Source organism: Castor canadensis, chromosome 12 (genome assembly GCF_047511655.1).
Source record: "Castor canadensis chromosome 12, mCasCan1.hap1v2, whole genome shotgun sequence".
NCBI lineage: Eukaryota > Metazoa > Chordata > Mammalia > Rodentia > Castoridae > Castor > Castor canadensis.
In genome coordinates this window covers 106,526,841-106,546,312 of record NC_133397.1, presented here as the reverse complement: position 1 = coordinate 106,546,312, position 19,472 = coordinate 106,526,841, and the positions used below count along the sequence as shown (strand labels likewise).

Below are 19,472 nucleotides of genomic sequence, written 5' to 3'. Positions count from 1 at the left end.
ACCCAAGTGTTTGTGTACTAGAAATTACACAAAACTTGTTTTTCTTCATTTAAGTGAGCAAACATGTTCTTCATAACTCAGTATGTTCTCAGGCTGCCCCAGGCAGTGATTCAACAGCAGCCTCACTTCCAGAGCCCAGGTGGGCAGCACCGGAATTTTTTGGATAAACAGAACAGTCCCTCATAGTTTGACACCTGTGGGGAATGTTAGTATTTGCCTTAATCTAGCAGATACTCTACTAGATACATAGTAAATGCACATCCCGTGTTTTCTGGAGAAATCCAGACTCTAATCCTAGCTACTTGGCAGGCTGAGATCTGGAGGATCACAGTTCCAGGTCAGCCTGGGCAAAAAGTTCAAGAGACCACATCTCACTAGTGCCTGGGCATGATGGTGTGCGGCTGTCATCCTAGCTACAATGGAAAGCGTAAAATAGGAGAGTGATGGTCCAGGACAGACTGGGCAAAAAGCAAGACCCTATCTCCAAACTAACCAGACCAAAAAAGACTGGAGGTATAGTTCAAGTGGTAGGGTGCTTGTCTAGTAAGCTGATGCCCTGAGTTCAAACCCAAGTACAGCCAAAAAACAACAATAAGTGGACTATATTGGAGCTGGATTTTAATGTAGTTGTTAAATCTATAAAAGATAAGCATTGTCGGGCGCCAGTGGCTCACACCTGTGAACCTAGCTACTGAGGAGGCAGAGATCAGGAGGATGGTGGTTTGAAACCAGCCCAGGCAAATGGTTCACAAGACCCTATCTCAAGACAAGCCATAATAAAAACAGGCTGGCAGAGTGGCTCAAGTGGTAGAGTGCCTGTCAAATGAGCATGAGGCCCTGAGTTCAAAATGCCAGTACCTCCCCCAAAAAGAAAAGAGCCACCATGTCATTGATCTATCTGCCTAGAAACATGAGGAAGAATCCAGACTTATTTTTCAAGGTTTTAGTCTCATCCTATAATTTAAACTCAGACGTTTTAGGGGAACTCTAGGGAAAAAAAGTCTTTCTAGCTCCTCAAAAGCTGCCAAGATCTTATGGCTGTGAACATCAGTACATCCTTTCTTGTGCCGATCACCATCCTCCACCATTGCTCAAATCTCTTAAAGAAAGGCAGTGGAACATGACATTTTGGGTTTGGCATTGGTGCTGCTAGGAAGCTGATTTCCTGAGCCCTTGGCAAATTATAGCTACCAAGCCTGTGGACCTAAAATGATTTGCCTCATAAGATTCTTCTGGCCTTCAGTCCAAGCACCCAATTTCCCCAGCTCCTCCAAACAATCTTATTATTGAAAATAAAATAACTTTGTTTTCTAAACAACAACAAAAGAACAGATTTTGCAGGCAGATAGTACTATATTTCCTTTTCATATACTATATTGTGATTGGATTGTGGATAATGGTGAAATTGCTAATCCCTGGGAGAAAATGGTCAGGAAGGGGCCTGTAGGCCTAACAAAGTCCTGCCAGGAACCAATGGCCTCTTGACCTCATCAACTCTTTGATGATTTGATTTCATTTTATCTGTTGGTTTTGCACATCTTCTAATCATCCTCCCAAACATTCTCGTTCACCTTCTCACATCATCTTAAGCTTTAACTTACTCAGCTGTGAAATGGGAAAGATACCACCCACCTTACTCTGCTGCGGAGAAGATTAAGTTTGGCTCATAGGGATCTCTCCAGCTACCACTTCTGCTCCACACACAGCCTTTCCCTTCTTGCTCCCATCTCTATTGCACCTCACAGCCCTTTCCCTTTGCCTGCTGTTCTCTTGGTCTTTCCTGCTTGGCTAATTCCCACTTACATTAGAAACCACCTCCTCTAGAAAGTCTCTTTAACCACCCAACCATCATCACCACCACCAAGACTGGATTAGAAGTGACTCAAAGGCATTCTGAAAGTGGCATGTGATAGCACCTCACACACTATAATTGTGTGTTTGTCTGTTTCTCTTACTAGTCTGTACTCTGAATGATTAGGTATCAGACCTCACTGGTGATTGTCACCCTAGATACAATAATATATGTCCAATAAATAAATAATATATGTAAAACTCATAGAAGCTGCTCAATAAATATTTGTTAAGTAAGTGTAAAATGTATGCAGAACTTCTAGAAGCATGCTGGGACCCAGGAGGAGCTTGAAATTAGAGGCTTTGACATGAGGTGGTGGGACTGAGAGGCAACTCCTTAAGAAGGCCACCTCCAGAAGTGACATTAACTATTGACCAAGAAATTCAAAATGTCAAGCCTGACATCCCTGATATACACAGACTTTCTGGAAGCTGAATCCAAAGGGAAATGCACAGTGGGCATGCATGACCATTGGTTTTAAGACTTGTGCCTGTTTTAAAGTCCAAGGTATAGGGGTCTTGATGTTTTTTAACATTCTTCTTTTTCCAGTGGGCAAGGAAGCTTCCCATTTAAAGATGTAGATATGCCTGGTAATGTACGGGAGCTATGCATTGCCATCAATATTGCTACCCTGATTATTTTTTCATATCTTATCACTTGTGATCCTTAAGGCAGATCCTTAACTGCCTTAAGGCAGTTCTAGAAGGTCCATTTATTGTCCTTGTCTAACAAACAAAAAACTCAGGATTGGAGAGTTGACTAGCATAGGATCACACGTAATAAATTTGGAAAGGGACATCAAATAAGTCCATTTTGATTCCAAATCTCATTATTTCCCTATCTATGAAGCAGCTGAAGAGAGTGAGCAGTGTGCATGCGCTCCCCTCTAGCATGTTAGACGGTTCCATGTTAGGTTATTAAGATGACTTGGTTTTCAAAGGCAGAAGATAAAGGAAATGTGCATATCTGAAAGATGGCACAGCTTGTTCAAAATTTACCAGTGTTTTCTCTTTCAGTGAGCCTAATTCAAAGGCTTGAGTTTCTTTTACCTCAGGAGAAATCAAAAAGATTTCTGTGGTCAAAGGACTTTATACACATGTATGAAAATAAAACAATGAAACCTGTTGAATTTTTTTAAAGAAGAGTGATAAGGGGGAGTAACAGAGTGGATGGGTTTGATCAGGGTACCTTGTATGCATGTATGGAAACATCACAATGAAACCCCTTTGTACAACTAATATATGCTGATAAATTGGTGGGAAAAGATTTGTTCAATAGACGAAGCACTTTATGCACAGATATGAAAAAAAAATAATACCCATTGAATTTTTTTTTAGTATGGGGAGAAGAGTGGGAGAGCAATAGACGGGATGAATTTGATCAGGATACCTTGTATGCATATATGGAAATATCACAATAAAACACCTTTGTACACCCACTATATGCTGATAAAAATGGGAGGAAAAGGATTTGTTTTCGCCCTTCCTAAGTAATTGAGTCTTCATAGAATGCCTTTTGTAGGCATGATAACTCTAGGCAGTGTCTTCTACTGCAAGGGCACAAAACTATCAGGGCTCAATTTAGTATCATTTAAACCTCACCCAGATATAATTAATTAATTCTGTGTTCTCATAGGGAAGTAACACCCCATCTATTCACTCCCAACTGGGAATGCCACGATAATTCTCACCCACACCTAATAACTGCTAGATGATGGTATCAGGCACATGATGTCAAGGTGCTTAGCTGGCCGTAGAGTGGGACATACTGATGACCATGAGGTAGCACAGGAATGACAAACAACCCTACTGGAGTCTTTTGTGGGGGGAAGAATTCCAGACAGTAGGTTAGTTAGGTGAAAAAAAGAAAGTTCTGGAAGCACTGATTTTTAGTCCTAGCCAAGCCACTGTCTCACTGTACTCTGAATCTACCCCCTATACCACCATTCTCTGTCTTGCACATTTGGTTCTAGTGGTGGTAGAAAAACAAATGGGAACTCTGGCTAAGTGTGTCCTTGGTGTTCACATTCTTTATAGAGGCACCGGCGACCAGCACTGAGTCTTCTCCCTGCATCTAGATCAACTTAACTTACCTCATAGTTGTAGGAAGATTAGATTAACAACTATAAACTGGAGTGACAACAATATCCTAAAAAGAGGAACTAGTTAATGATTTTAATAATAATGAGAGAGCTCTCAAAACAATACCCATGTTTATTTAGTATGTCATTGAGGAATGATGAGTGAGCCATTAAAGCCACCTAATGATTCTCCCTCCAATTTTATGAGCGAGAAAAGGACAGGTTAGTTATAAAAGTCAACTTGGGACAAGATTAATCAAAAAGAATTATTGTAGAAAGGGAAGAGCTAAAAAATGTGATGTCTTTGGTTACGAAAGATGGGCAGGCATTCCTGAGAAGTAAAATACCAGCCTGCTCTTTATCTTCTGGTCACCTGCTCAGCTAGCACCTTTGTCATGTGGATGGTGGGGGCAGGCCCTTGGTGCCACCTCTGGGTTCCCACTTTTTTCTACTCAAGGCTTCTATTCTTTTCTAAATATCCCAGGCTAGTTACCCAAAAGTGTCCTAATATATATTTTAAAAGTATTATTTTTTTAAAAGATTACATTTCCATAATATAACATCAATCATAATCAGATTTTTTAGCTGTATAGAACTTTTCAAAGACTTTAATATGTTAATATTCATAGTGAATGTTCTGGAGGTGTTTACATACATACACACATATATGTTATATTGTGTATATATTATATGTGTATATTAGATTGAACTATTGAAAGTTACCATTTTACATGCCAGAAGCAACTGAAAAGCCAGGTGTGGTGGTGCATCTGTAATCCCAGCACTCAGGAGGCTGAGGAAGGAGGATCATAAGTTTGAGACATTATCTCAAAACCAAACCAAACCAATCAAGCAAACAACTGAACATTGGCAATTTCCAATTGGTTCAACCTAATATTATTCAGCATTTCCAACTTGCTTGACTGCAGAACCCTTCTGAGGAAAATTTGGTTGCAGACTCATCCTCAGAACTCATCTGGGGAACCATTTCCTCAGGTAGTTAAACACAAACTCTGTGGAGTGCTGAGACATACATGCTATTTGCTCATAGTCAACCGGATTCCGGGTTGAGCAGAAGGGAAAGAATTCCAAAAGAGAGATTAGGGAAGCCACTTAGGATTGAGTTTCCAGGAAGGATGGCCCAAGATGGGATTTCCCAATCCGTTAAAAGTGCAGATACATTACCATATAGGGTTATGACTATTACAACATTAAGCAAAGATTTTTGAACTGTAAAATTGCTCTGAAATTTAGTTTAAATTCACAAAATTTCAATGGGAAAAGCAGACTATTGAAGGATACTCACTGTATTAACAACTATTTAAATATTATTTGTAATTGGGTTTGCAAAGGGCAAAAACAAACAAGAAAATAGTCACTTACAATGATAAAACCATGGATGAATATGGCTTTCCTCTTTTCAACATTTCCTTAAATGTTGTTATACTATTTCACAGTAGAAAAGAAAATAATAGCAGTTACTCTTTGAGTCCATACCAGAATGTCTTTGGAGTAAACCCTAACACAGCTGTTCCCCATTTTTTCCAGATGGGGGAAGAGTTTCAAGGAGATGACTTCTAACCAAGCCTGTCGTGATACATCATGTCCCTCTGGCCTCCTCATTGATTTGGGTAGAGTCAAAGACCTAAGGGTAAAGTGCTGCCTCTTGTGCTGTCCCTCTCTTTCCTCACTGAGAAGAGGCCCACTTACATTGATTTAAAAACACTGGGTTCCCAGCACCCAATGACTTCTTTCTGGAGTTTGCATTTAAGTTCGCTATTTGAAGTTTTGGACAGGGTTCTATATTAACAGTATTTATCAATGAGGATTAGTTTTCTCAGCAAGGCCTCGAAAACCCATGGAATCTCAACATTTCAGAAATATTACACATTTGTAAGAGGAAAGGAAAATAGCAGAAAACATTACTAGCAAATGCATTATTACAGATACATATGTACATAGACTTATGTGAGCTAATTTGGTGATGTCGCTCCCATTTATAAAGCTGAGTCTGTGGGAAAATGTCTTCTTAGTGTTGCTTAGGAAACAGATCCAACAGTCCTTTAGAACTGGAGCCTACTGCTGGTTGTCATTTCCTTTAGGAAAAGCCTGGCCTGTGAGGGACTCCCCATGCAGCAGCATCACAGGCTGATGTCCAGAAAGTCAGGGTGGCTGGTGGGGTGGCTGGTGGAATGGCTCAAGGGAAGAGTGCCTGCCTAGCAAGCACAAGGCACTGAGTTCAAACCCCAGTATCACTAAAAAGAAAAAACAAATGGACAGGGAGCCTTTTCCTTCTCAGGGCTCAGTGGGAGATCCCTCTGTGAAGGGATGTTCTGGAATCCTGATCTCTCCCTCTTCTACTCCTCCTGGCTCACTCCCAAATGAAGCCTGGTTCCTAGGCTCTGGGGAAGCAGTGATTTGCAAGGCCATCCCCAGCACTCCTTGTGACTATGCTTCTGAAGAAGCTGGCAGGAGTGAGTACCCAAAAGGTAGAGCTCCTCTATAGGCCAGCACCATAGAGCTGGCCTCAAGGCAGAGGTGACTGCAGCAGGAGGCTGGCCAACTTGACTGGCTTTATCTAATTGCCAGAATCCTGCACTACAATTATTAAACAAAGATCCCCTGACCTAAAGCCACTAGAATGACACCACAACTTTCTCATCAACTCTGGCTTCTTCTTTCTTGACTGCAAAGAGAGTCACCAGGACTTGACCTCTCTTTAATGAAGGGAAGATAGGATAGGATAGAAAGCAGGTTCTCTGGACAGGTAGAAGCTCAAATCAAAGATCAGCCTCCTGGCTGGAGTAATTCCTTGTCTAACTCTATCCTACCAGAGGACTTCCCACCAGAACCTGTCTGGAAGCTTTCTCCCAAGCATCAGAGCATGTGCTTGAGGCTCTTCTGCGGTCGCCCCCCTTCCCCCACACATATAGCACTTGATATTTGTATCACTTGCCCTGTCACACCTCATACAAAGTTGTAAAGTCCATACCATCCATGTTAGAGGATAATTGTTCCTATGCTATTATATTCTGTTCCTGGATCCTGAGGCTTTTTGGCAAAGGAAAGCGTTCTTTAGCAAATAAAGGTAAAGAATGAAAGGTTATGTCCTCGTATGAGAGGCAAGTTTCCTGAATACAGAGCATGGTGGTTTCAGATTGTGTGGAACACAAGTACTACCTGACCAGGTGTACAGAAGTGGAGGCCAACTCCAAGAGCTGAGATCCATGTCATGGTAAGAAGAGAAGGGACAGAAATTAGGAGACTGTAATGTCATGGAAAACAAGAAAAAAATGTGTTTCAAGAAGGAGATAGGAGAGACATCTGTGTCAAATGCAAAGACAAGATAAGAATAGAGATGACAAAGATGAGAATAGAGAAGTCAACATTGGGTCTGGAGATGTGGAGGTGACTAGAGGGATTGGCAGGCACAACGTAGTGGGCACAAAATCCAAAATCCAGCTAGAGTAAGTTGAGGAGTGGGTAAGAATGGAATAGGTGGTTTACAGGAAGTGTTTGCTCTGTGCTTTAAAGTCACATAATTCGCACAATGATTCTGGGATGTATATTCTAATAAAACTACATGCTATGGTTGAAGAACCCAACACAGAGAGGATAAAAAGCTTGCCTATGGGCACACAGCTTAAAAGTGGCCAAGCTGAGAATGGACGAGCCCAGGCAGCCTGGATCTGCTGTGAGTTGGGAATCCCCCACCAACACTCTCTCTTCAATGCCTGGAAAGCAGTAAGATCAATCACTCCAGACAACTGTTGTGACAAGTTTGCTGAGAAGGGAAAAAGAGAGGCACCATGGGTAGTTGGAGTTATTATGAGGCTGAGAGACAGTTTCTCTTTGGAAGATCTAAAATACTGACATCTGGGTTGCACGCTGACTGGGGTAATAGAAATATGGAGGAGAGACTGATGATGATATAGGTAGGGGGAGATGGTCCTGAGCTGGGAGGTGAGATGGAGCCAGAGCACAGAGGGTTGACCTTTGATGGGAGTTGGGCAAATCCTCTGGACCCAGGAGCTAGTCCTTTGGCAGAGAAAAAGGGCACTGAGGAGTGTAGCTGGTAGGGAATGAAAAGATGGAATACCTGTCTGCTGGTTTCTATTTTCTCAGAGAAGGATGAAACAAGCTAGTTATCTGAGTCTGGGGTGGGAGAAGAGACAGGGTGTAAGAGGATTGAAGAGAGATGGCCATTCTGGGAGTAGGGGATGCAAAAAAACCACAATGAGAAAGTGAAATAAAAAATAGTGTCGCTGTACTCTCTCTCAAATCTCTCATGCTTTTTATTCCATGACATTTTTCATTCTAAATCTGCAGAAAGAGAAAGAGGGAAAATGTCTGTCCTTTCCCCCAGTACTACAGTGTCAGCAGGGTAGAAGTGCTCTTAGAAGTGCCATGACAGTAAATCTGAAGTATTCCTGGCAGATGGTTTGGGACTGTGGAAAGCTAAAATAAAAAGAAATATAACCTGCGCTTCTTCCCTATACAAACTTCTTGGGGTTTTTTTTTCCCCTTGTTTTCATCAGGACTCAGCCATTGTTCTTTAAAATATTTCTTTTTTTTATTAGTTTATTCACATGTGCATACATTGTTTGGGTCATTGCTCCCCCCACCCCCACCCCTCCCGCTCTCTCTTTAAAATATTTCTTAAAGAGGAATGTAGAACAATAATTGATCCCAGGTGAAATTTATATCTCTCTGCATTAAATCTTTGTACTTTTCCTGGGTAGCCAAAGGGCCCAGAGAGAAGCTAATGCCATGCTCTGTAAACTTGTGTGCTCTTCTGAGGGGCCCAGGGTCCTGGTAAACCACAGATTGCTGGGCCCACCCCAGATTCAGTGGGTCTGCAGTTTGGACTTCTGACATCAGTCCCCAGAGGACACTGATGGTGCTGGCCAGAGGCCACACTTTGAATGTTGAAGTGAAGGTTGGGAGAGGTGGGGGCCTTCAAGTCCATGTAGTTCATCACCTCTGGAGGCAGAGGGTGTCCCCAACATCTCACAGGACAATGACTAAGAAGACGATCTCTCAAATCCACTGAAATTACAGACCATGGAGTTTTATTCAGCTATAAGGAAGAAATGAAACTACATGGTTTGAAGGTAAATGGATAGAATTGGAGGACATCATGTTAAGTGAAGTAGGCCAGATTCAAAAGGACAGAAGTCACATGTTTTCTCTCATGTGTGAAAGAGATCCAAAAGATAAATGGACAAACAAAAGCAAACAGGATCATGCACACATCTACAGGTAGAATATGTTGGCTGTGGTGAAACTATACTATGAAACTCAGGAGAGGCAAGAAAGGAAAAGAGAATGATAGCTACCAATATTGAAACACTTCCCATCTGCACAGGTAGAGGACACAACGATAGGTAATGAAAGCAGTTGAACGGGAGGTGGGAGGCAAGGGGTGAGGGAGAGTAACAGATGAGGCTGAAATGATCAAAGTAAAGCATATTCACAGCTAGGCTACATTGAGAAGTCCCTTTGAACATAGACCTTGGAAATAATAATGAAAGACAAGACTGTAGAACAGGTACAGAGTGTTGGGGGAGCTTGTGGGTGGGGGGGATGAATGTAGGAGTCGAAGAGGAAGGAATAAGGCCAGTAGTCTTCATATATGTAAAGAAAAAATGATGAAGCCTCTTGTAATTGTTTTAAGTGAGACAAGGAGGGGGTAACGGGAAGGGAGATGGAGGGGGTGATTTAACCAATGTACAATGTAAGGCTATTCAGAAGTATCACAACAAATTCCCGTCCCCCCATCCCCACCCCGTATAATAAAAAAGGAAAATAAAATCCCAGGACATTCTAGACACAAAGATTCTTGTTGGGTTTGTCATTCCTCTCCCTCCCTCTAAACCACTTTTATTATTCTCTAAAAACTTTGGGAGGGGATAATTCAATAAGGGGATAAACACATAAAGAGCTGACTATGGGCAGGCTGCTGCTGTGAGGGTTTTACATGTGTTAATTCAGTGTGTCTTTACAATAACCCTAAGGGCTAGGTTATTAAAGCCCAGTGTACTTTATTTACTGTCGAGTAAATAAAGACAGAGAGGCTGGTAACTTACTTGAGGTCACACAGCCAGGAAATGGAGAGATAGACTGTATTTGGACTGCTGTGCACATTATTTCCACTTCATGACATAGGTAAACATGGATGAAGCTTTGGCCTCTCAGATTTGAAGATCCTTGTTGTTTGGAAAAGCATGATCTTCCGGGGTTCAACACAGTTTTTAGCTAAGTCAGTGGAGATTATAGGGTCATGGAAAAAGCCCTGTTCTACCATTCTTCAACTGCATGGACTTTGGGCAAGCTGCATATTTTATTTTGATTATCTTACTGATAGAATGAGGGGAGGGAGTGTACAGCCTTCTGAATTTTCAGGCTCTGAGAGGGCATAAGTCTTAGTGACTTCAGTCACTCCTTTCAGCCACACTCCCTCATCTAGAGCAACTACTTGCAACAGCACAGCACAGCACACAGTCTGTGGGCTCCCCTGTTCCGGGGACAGCTCCCTCATCAGCAGCTAAGAACTCTCAGCCCCGCCAGTCACTGAGGAAGTGAGTTGTTGCCAGTGTGAATTGGGTTCTGCTTCATTGGCAGGAGATGAAACAGAGCTGATTAGAAAGGTGGTTTTCTAATAAAAGTCAGTTTAGAGAAGTAGGTAGGAATGTGTTGGTTCCTGTCTTTGGCTGACTGGGAGCAATTATCTTGCCTCAACATTTGCATCTATGAGAGGGAGCTTAGGAGAGTGTGGGGCACTTTAGCAAACTAACCATTACAGAGGCTTGGCCACAGGGACATCATTCCTGCTGTACGCTGGCTCTCGTGGCTTTGGGTATCAGCATTGGCTCGTCAGAATCTCCACACTGAGCTGTGCACACAAAGGGACCTCCCAGGCTCACTTTCTCCACCTTATGGCTCCTCTCCATCACCTTCTGATGCTCGATGCAGAGACAGGCATTGTAATAAAGACTCTCAATCCTGGCATCCTCAAGTTTAGAGAATGATTGAGTTTCAGATTTATAGGCAATGAAAAGTGGAATAGACTTTTTTTAAAACAAGAAATCTGGAGAACTATGAATATTCTCCAGCATTTTGCTACAGTTAACTGTCTTTTTATGGGGTGGGGAGTAGCACTGGAACTCAGGGCTTCACAGTTGCCAGGCAGGTGCTGTACTACTTGAGCCATGCCTCAAGACCTCTTCTCTTTGGCCATTTTTGAGATAGGGTCTTGCTTTCTGCCCAGGCTGGCATGGATCCTGATCCTCCTATTTTAATCTTCCTGCTGTAGCTGGGATGACAGCATGTACCACCATGCTCAGCTTTTTTCTGTTGAGATGAACTTTTTTGCCTAGGCTGGCTTTGAACTGTGATCCTCACAATCTCAGCCTACCAAATAGCTAGGATTGCAGGTGTGAGCCACTGGAGTCTGGTAAAATTGACTGTCTTTAAGAGACTTCAGTGGCAATTTATCCAAATTGTACTAGAACATCTATTTCAGATGTCATGGGATTGAAGTTAAATTTTTATGAAGAGCCAACCATGTACTTGGCATTGTAGAGGAACTTGCAAATAATGACCATAGCAATAGCTAACATTTACAAAGCATTTAGGATGTGTCAGCCACATAAACTATCCCATGTTATCCACAGCACTAGCAGTGAGTTTTTGTCAGTGTGAGCAGGGTTCTGCTTCAGTGGAGGAGATGAAACAAAGCTGATTAGAAAGCCTCATTTTATAGCTAAAGAAATTGAGCTCATGGAGGATTAGCATTCATGATGAGGCAAAGAGATTAACTCAGGCAGTTAATTCTAGAGTCCAGATGAGGAACCACAGTGTGACCTTGCCTTCCTGTAATGTTGGGCTTGGCACACGGTCTACACCCTTAAGGAGTAGACCCAAGTGAGGGAAAGATCTGGGCACCAGCAACAGGCATTCATAAACAAGTCTGTCTGACTGAACACAAAAGAGGCAACTAGGGACCTAGAACTCTCCAGCAGATTTTAGACTAGAAGTGGCATTTAAGCAAAATGTTGAATGAATGTCATTGCAACAGGTAGATACAGGGAGGCGCTCCATGCACAGAAGGTAGGCCCAGGGAGGGGAAGGAACGTAGGTGCTACCTATGTAAGTATTTCTTCTAATCAGTCACACTTAATTAATGTTGTATTCACTGGTTGGGCTTTGAAGGCCCTGAAGCCTCAGATTTCATAAGTTTAGAGAGGGTCTTTTCTCATCTCAATAGAGTTGAAGTGTCAACATAACTTCTGCTGACATCTGCCCAGGCCCAGGTAAGCTTTTCTCAACAGGCAAATTTGCATAGTGTTGTCAAGTATTTGCTCTCGCTGTCAAGGTCTGGTATGTCTGAGTCAGGATGAGCTTGAAAACTTGCAGCAAGTGGGAGACTAAGATTCCAGAACAAAGCTCCCTGATCTTCCTTTGTTCCAGCTCCCTTCTTTCTCTATTTAATCTACATTCATCTTGTTAAACAATACCTGCTCCTTTTCTACCCAGTAGCTTCCTTCTTTTGATATATTTTCATCAATCCCATGGATTTCAGATGAAACAGAGAAGTTTCATGGAGCACCAGCCTTGCTAGGTGTTTCATGAAACTCTACTTTGTTGACATTGGTGACTTCTCTGTTCTGATCTCTTCCTACCTCTCTCACCATTTATTTCCAACTTTCCTTGCTCTCCCCACCCATAAATGTTGGTGTTCTCCACCTCTCCACCCCTTGCCCCTTGCTCCTCTTCCTTCCTGTGCTCTCCTTAGAGGACACCCCACGAGATCATTCTCTGCCTGTGAGCCATTGATGCTCAGATCTAAGCCGCAACTCTGACCTCTCCTAGTTTCAGTCTCAAGTCTTCTGCTGCCCTCTGAGCAGGTCCATTGGAAGGTTCCAAGGGAATCTCAGGCATCTCAAATTCTGACTGTACCAAACTAAGCTAACTCTTCTCTCTTCCCTCTCCCTCAGCTCACTCTACCCAATGTAGACACATGAAAGTCATCCAGGCTCTCACTTTGCCTCAGTCACTCCTATTTCTGCACTGCCCTACCTGTCCTTGTGTTTCTTGAGTCAATTTCCCTTCTCTGCATCTCTATTATCTGTCTGAACTTCAGGTCCTTATCATTCTGTATGCTTCTGAGTCCTTATTTCCCAGATGTCCTCATTGCCTCCCAGCTTCCGCTCATCTTCTGCCCAGCCTTCAAGGCCACTCACCAGCCAACACAAGTTCCTAGCACTCAGTCTGGAAGATAAGGTCCCACATCACCTGGTAAGACTTCCAGCCTCATCTCTCTGCACTCTACCTCAAAATTCTTGTTGCAGTCATAACATAGAGTAGCTTGTAGCTTTCCAATATACTCTGCTGGCTTATGAGTTTTACCTTATTCAGTCCCCTCTACTTACAGTGTCAGTCTCACCCTTTTTTACTTGGGTCAGGCTGACTCATTTATCAAGATCCAGCCCAACTACAATCTGTCTCAGAAGCTCTTCCCCAAAACCTCAGGTAAGAACATGCTCCCAGCATCCTATACTTACTGTCTTCTAACTTATGAATGGGCATCTTAGAAATAACGGGGACTCTCTCTCCACTAGTTGTCTATATAATCTTACCGGCATCTTTGTTATCTTTGCCTCAGTGCCTAATGCAACACCCAGCACAGAACAGATACTCAGTTCATATTGTTGACTGGAACTTCATCCCTTCAAAGCTAGGATCATAACTTTTCCATCCTTAGACTCCAAATAACACCCAACAAAAGTTCCATGAGTGAATACTGCTGCCATTGACAGCTGTCATGGGAAGAGGGGAGGAGAGTACAAAGGAGGTCAGGCATGGTAAAACTACACATTAGCATTCCATCCTGGGCAGGGTGCATTCTGGGAGTGAGATTTGAAGATGTTAAGCCCTCTGGTGACTATTAAGGGAGTACTGTCCTGGGTGCATAGAAGATGCCAGGTCCTTACATGAGCTCTACCACATCACTGTGGTCATGACCACCTCAATGAGAAGTGCTATTATGAATTATGGCAAAGTCAGAGGGATTGTTAGGGCCAAGAGAGGACATAGGTTTCCCCAAGTAGCCTCCATCTGTTTTCCAGATCCTGCTTCCCACTGAAGCTGCTCATTGTCCCTCTTCCTGGTGATCTCTACACAAAGGATCTGCCACCCTGTAGTCTATCTCTGCTTTTACAACCACGGAGGATGAATAGCTAACCAAGGCAGCTCTGGCCAACAAGAGGAGGTCTGTTGATTCCAATGGTTCTCTAAAGGGTGGGGGACCTGCAGTTTGAACACCCACCTCTTGCTAATCCTCCAGCAAAACCAGTCAGGCTGGTTGTAATGTATTATTAGAAAGCCCACACGCCTGTCCTTGGAACAACAGATCCACTTGTTTTGTGTTCCCCATCCATGCGACCAAAACCAGAGGAATGGGGGCAGGGGTGCTGGGATGGTGGCAACAGGTACAAGTGCAGCACATGGCAGAAACTTGGGGTTTCAGAGTGAGCTAGAGTGGATTTAAAGTTGCTATGCCCCTTACACATTGTCCTGAGGGCTTGAGCAAGTGACTTAATTTCTCTGAGGTGATAATAAACCTTCAGAAGATGGTGGTGAAGACTAAAGGAGATACTAATGCAAGGCACCTAGTGTAAGGCAGGAAGAGAGATACTTGCCAAGTTAGCCTCTCTGGCATAGGTGCTTCTTGGAGACATTCTCTTAGGGTGGGGATGGAAGCCCACTACCACCTGCTGCTTTTCCAGGGGTCTGAGGGGCACAGTGTCCTTGGAAGGCACAGGGAGACAGAGAGCTACCCAGGACTCTCTGCTGATCCTACTGAATTTCCCTTCACCCCTTCTGCAAGACTGGTGGTTTTAGATGAACTTGAGGGAAGGAGATGATACGTTTCAGGGAAAAGAATTGTCTAGGCTGCCTATAGGAGGTAATCTTGTCCTCAAAGCCTCTTCATAAACATTTCACTGTTAACCTGGGTTCCTCTCTACCTTCCTTTCCTCCACCCCTCTCTTCCTTTCTTCTTTTCATTGGAAAAAACCCCACAGAAATTGACGGATTTGTCCTTCAAACAACCCCTAGAATCAACAAGTATGTCTTTCTGAAAACTCCACTGAGTTGACATTAAATCAACAACCATTTGAAAAAAAAAATCTTTTTTTTTTCCTTCCAGAAAGGTAAATGATATCCTGAGGGAAAAAGGCAAGTAGAGTATAGCTAAGTGAGAGAAGCAAAAGCTAGGGGAGGGGCTTGCTTCTTTTCTCATTTCTGGGGAGTTTAGGCAGTAGCAGTAGCTTCCAGGCCCTGCTCTCTAAGGAGCTCCCCCCAAAAAGGAGGGACTCCATCTTCCTGGTGGAGGTGGGGTGGTAGGAGTGTTGGTGTGAACTGCTTGATAGGACAGAGAAATTACACTTGCAGAGAAGAGAAGTCACCTTTTTCTTTCTGTGAGCTGCATGGAGGGCCTCCTGCATTGCATGTATCGTCATTGATTCCCTTCCATCCCATCAGCAGTTCATGCCACCCTGAAAAGTACCCAGCCTTGTAGACACTCTCTTTAGTCCAGAGATGCCTTGACAGTGCCAGTCCCCCATCGCAGGCACCAACTAAAACACTCCCTACCCTGAGAAGCTAGGGTGTGATGTTGAGTTGAGTCCAGTTAGGCTCTTGTCTGCCAAGGATCTGTGGCCCAATGCTGCATCAGATAAGGGTACAGATGTGTCCCTATGGGGGACAGTCCACCAATTCTCACCCCTGTCCTCAATCTCTAAGTGCAAGGAGAAGAGTACAATACCTCCAGAAGATGATCTGCCCCAGGGTAGCCATGGTGAGAGGAAAGTCTCCTTCCCACAGTGGGGCTGGGTGCTGGGCTGAATGGAGCTGCTGCTGCCCTCCTGGGTGCCGTGACTCACAGCAAGCTCCAGTGTGCTGGCCTTAAATAGTGCAGGCTAGGAAGGGTGTATGCAGCCGTGGACAGCTCAGGTATGAGGAAACAACGCTGCAGTGCAGAATTGCCTGTGGCCACCTGCTGCCAGCCAGTGAAGCCAAGAGCCAGAGCTGCCTTTCCCAGCCCTGACCTGGAGAGAAGGTGAGAAAGAAAAGCTTCCCAGGCCCCACTTCAGGGCTCATATTCAGCACAGTTCTTTTCCTCCTGACTGTGAAAGGGAGGGAGCTCTGGGGAAGGAGATTGACTCTCAAAATAAGAAAGACTGGATCAGCTCACTGTCAGGGCTGCAGTAGGAAGCTGGGGACTGGAAGTCTCCATCCCTGCTGGTAGCTGACACTCAGACAAAGGCTGGGTCACCACTGATGGGGTCTCTCATGGGGGCCCTCAGAAAGGCTGTGAGCTGAAATGACAGGAGCACGGAGATTGTCACTCAAGACTGAGCCCATTTTGGGCCCCTGAGACTGCCCAGGTGGATGGGTAAATCTCTTCTGGTTTCATTTCAGTGAGAGGGCCTGCCTTTCTCACTTTACATTTATTTGAGATTTCAAAGAGACATGGAAATACATTATTTAGGACTAATGCTATCAATAAAAATGATCTCCGGCATTTCATCCAGAATTCAGATCTCCAACCACACAGGGTGCTTCTGAGGCATAGAGCTTGCTCTCTCCATATTGTTTCCTCCTGATGTGGATAGGAAAAGCTCATGACTCCTGGGTGACTTTACGGGAAAGGTGCCCCATGTTTTCTGCACTCATCCCAGTGCTGGATGGTGAGCTTTTGGAACAACCATAGAGGAGAGCTGGAGAACGAAAGAGAAGGGGTGGAAGGAGAAGACAGCAGAAAGAGGGCAATTGCACCGTAGGAAGATCTTTTTTTTGGTGGTACTGGGGTTTTAACACAGGGTTTCATGCTTGTGAGGCAGATGCTGTACATGAGCAACTCCACCAGTCCCTGAAAGATCTTTGCAGTCAAACAGAGCTACCTTAAAATCCTGGGTAGTTTTGGGAAAACACCTTACCATCCTTCAAAGCATTTCATATTGGGTTGGTGGTTTGAGGAGCAGTCCTCAACTTCCTCCAGAGTAAATAAAGAGCAGGAAAAATAGTTTCCATAGTTCCTATGCATTCTGAACAAAGACATGGATTTTGCCTGACCCCTCCGTGAACTCTAAAAAGAGCAGCCCTATCTCAAACACCTCCTCCAGCCATCTGTCTTCCGAAAAGAAGGCTTAAGGAAGGCCCTACAGGTAAAACAATACAACCCAGCAGACAGTTCTACAAGAGATTATGTGGCCAAGGGGTAGCTTCTGTCTGGAAGATGGCTAAAGAACAGAAATTACTTGACAGAAAAGTATTCTGCCACTTCTAGAGAAGCAACAGACATTACTCTTGTTCAGACTCCAAACCCTGGGGAAAGTCATTGCAAAGCAAGTGTGTGTGTGTGTGTGTGAGGGGGTATACAGAGACCTCGAAGGATTGACTCTCCAGTACTTGAGAGACTATCTGCACTCTCTGGACACTATTCTCTGAGACCCAACACCAATGTTCCCACTCTCTTTTGTGCCCGGGTTGTCTTCTTCTCCCCCTCTCATAGATGATGGGCTTGGCCATGGTTCTGTCCTTCTTATAGCACACATGTCCCTTGGGAGATCTCAAATACTGCTCTGCTTCAGCTGCTCCTATAATGGAGATCCCAGCACCTCTATCCCCAGCTCCTGCCTCTTGAGCTCCATCTTAACATAGGCAGCTGCTTAGTGGCATCTCCACTTGTCTGTTCTTCAGGAACCACAAAACTAGAAAGCATTGCCTGCTATCTCTAGCCCCACTGTTCCTCCTAGTGACATTTCTCAGGGCACAGCAGCTTCATATGCTAGTATAGGTGTAAAGGGAAATTTCCCCTTGGTCACTAGAACAAACAGATTAGAAGAAAGGGCATACGGGTTAATGAACATGCAAAAGAGAAAAGTACAGCACGGGAAAATCATAGGAGTGTGATTACAGACTCAACGTTATCCAAAGCTTTTCTACAGAGGAGAGGGAATATAGACAATTTTGAGGACATTAGAGGGATGTCTTGGTTCCCAAGACAGTCTTTTTTGGAATTTGAATGTGCCCAAGGGAAGACATTATCTTCTGGGGGAAGCCCACAGTTCCATGGTTACTTCTTCAGTCATCTTTTCTGGGTAATTAATGGGGTTTCAGGGCTTGATTTGCAGGCTGCTCTGAATGCAGATAAGGGAATTCCAGAGAGGTTCTTCTTTCACTTGGGTGGGCAGAAACAATAGAAGCTTTTCTTTTAGGGTCAAATGCTTAGTGTGTCCCAAAACACTGTATTTTTTTTTTGAGTATCATTTTTTGAGCCCCAACATTAGATGACATAAGTCAAAAACCTTAAAGACACCTTCACTCCCTACATCCCTGTGTTCACTAGGTCCCTCAATACTTCCTCTTTGGTTAATTTGCTATGGAAGCCATAACAAAGCACTGCAGACTGAGTGGCTTAAACAACAGAAATTTATCTCATCAGTGTGCTGGGCACTAGAAGTCCAAGATCAGAGGGTTGGCAGGGTGAGTTTCTCCTGAGGCCCTTCTCCTTGGAATTGTAGATGACTGTCTTTTCTATCTATCTTAAGAGCATTTCCTCTGCTCACATCTGTGTTCTAATAATCTCTTCACATAAGGTCACCAGTCATATTAGACTAGGGCATTCCCAGTGACCTCATTTTAATTTAATTACTTCTTTAAAGGTCTTGTCTCCAAATACACTGACATTCTGAGGGGCTCTAAGTCCATCCCCTTCTTTCTTTTCCCTAAACTATGCCCCTCACCATTTCCCAAGTGAATTAAATTATTAAATTTAATTTACTAATTTCTTTGTCCTCTCCCCAGGCTGCTCCTCCAGTATGTGTCAGTTGACCCACTTCTGCTAGAGTGCTTATCCTCAAATGTAATTTGAGGCAACTGCCTTCTTCCCTATGGTCTGACCTCTTCTGCCTTTCCAGATTTTTCTTTCATGCCCCCTTTCTTACTCTGTGGATCAGCCATGCAAAGCTGCTTTGGGTGTGTCTAAGATGTCGTACTTTCCCAAGCCACTCCACTTTTGTCCATACTGCTCTCTCCACCTGGAACCTATTCCTGCCTTTCCCTTATTTTTTATAAATAAATGCACCTGCCATTTTCTGGGCTTCCATGTGAATCTGGTGCTGACTTCTATGTTCCAGAATTGTGACTGTCAACTTGTCTGTCTCCTTCACAGATGTATCCTAAAGGTAGAAAAGGTGTCTTATCCACCTTTGTATTTTATACCAGCAATAGGCATGCACTGGGTAAGCAATCATTAAGTGTTTTTGAATAAATGTGTATTTTTCTTTCATAGCACACACTATTTCCTGTTTATGCATCTATCTCATTGCTAGTCATTGAGCTCCTGGAGGAGAAAAACTAGGCCTCATTCATTTTTTTTTTGTCACTAAGTCTTAGTGCCAACCCAGACATAAAAAGGACTCAGTAATGAGAGATGGATGGGTGAGCAGGGATCAACCTGGGGTGTAATCA

The 19,472-nt window shown here is 43.6% G+C and overlaps 1 protein-coding gene across 2 annotated transcripts in view; it reads right to left on the bottom strand.

Moving 5' to 3' along the window:
- The window catches only part of Vtcn1 (V-set domain containing T cell activation inhibitor 1), a 65,166-nt gene extending 48,937 nt beyond the window's left edge, over positions 1 to 16,229 (bottom strand). For both annotated transcript variants that reach the window (XR_012439890.1, XM_074050669.1), the window contains exon 1: positions 15,763 to 16,229. Coding sequence is in view for 1 of the 2 variants with exons in the window: in XM_074050669.1 (XP_073906770.1) it covers positions 15,763 to 15,794 (32 nt within the window). In the remaining variant the exon portion in view is untranslated. The remainder of the gene's footprint in view (positions 1 to 15,762) is intronic.
- Between the last annotated feature and the right edge of the window lie 3,243 nt (positions 16,230 to 19,472).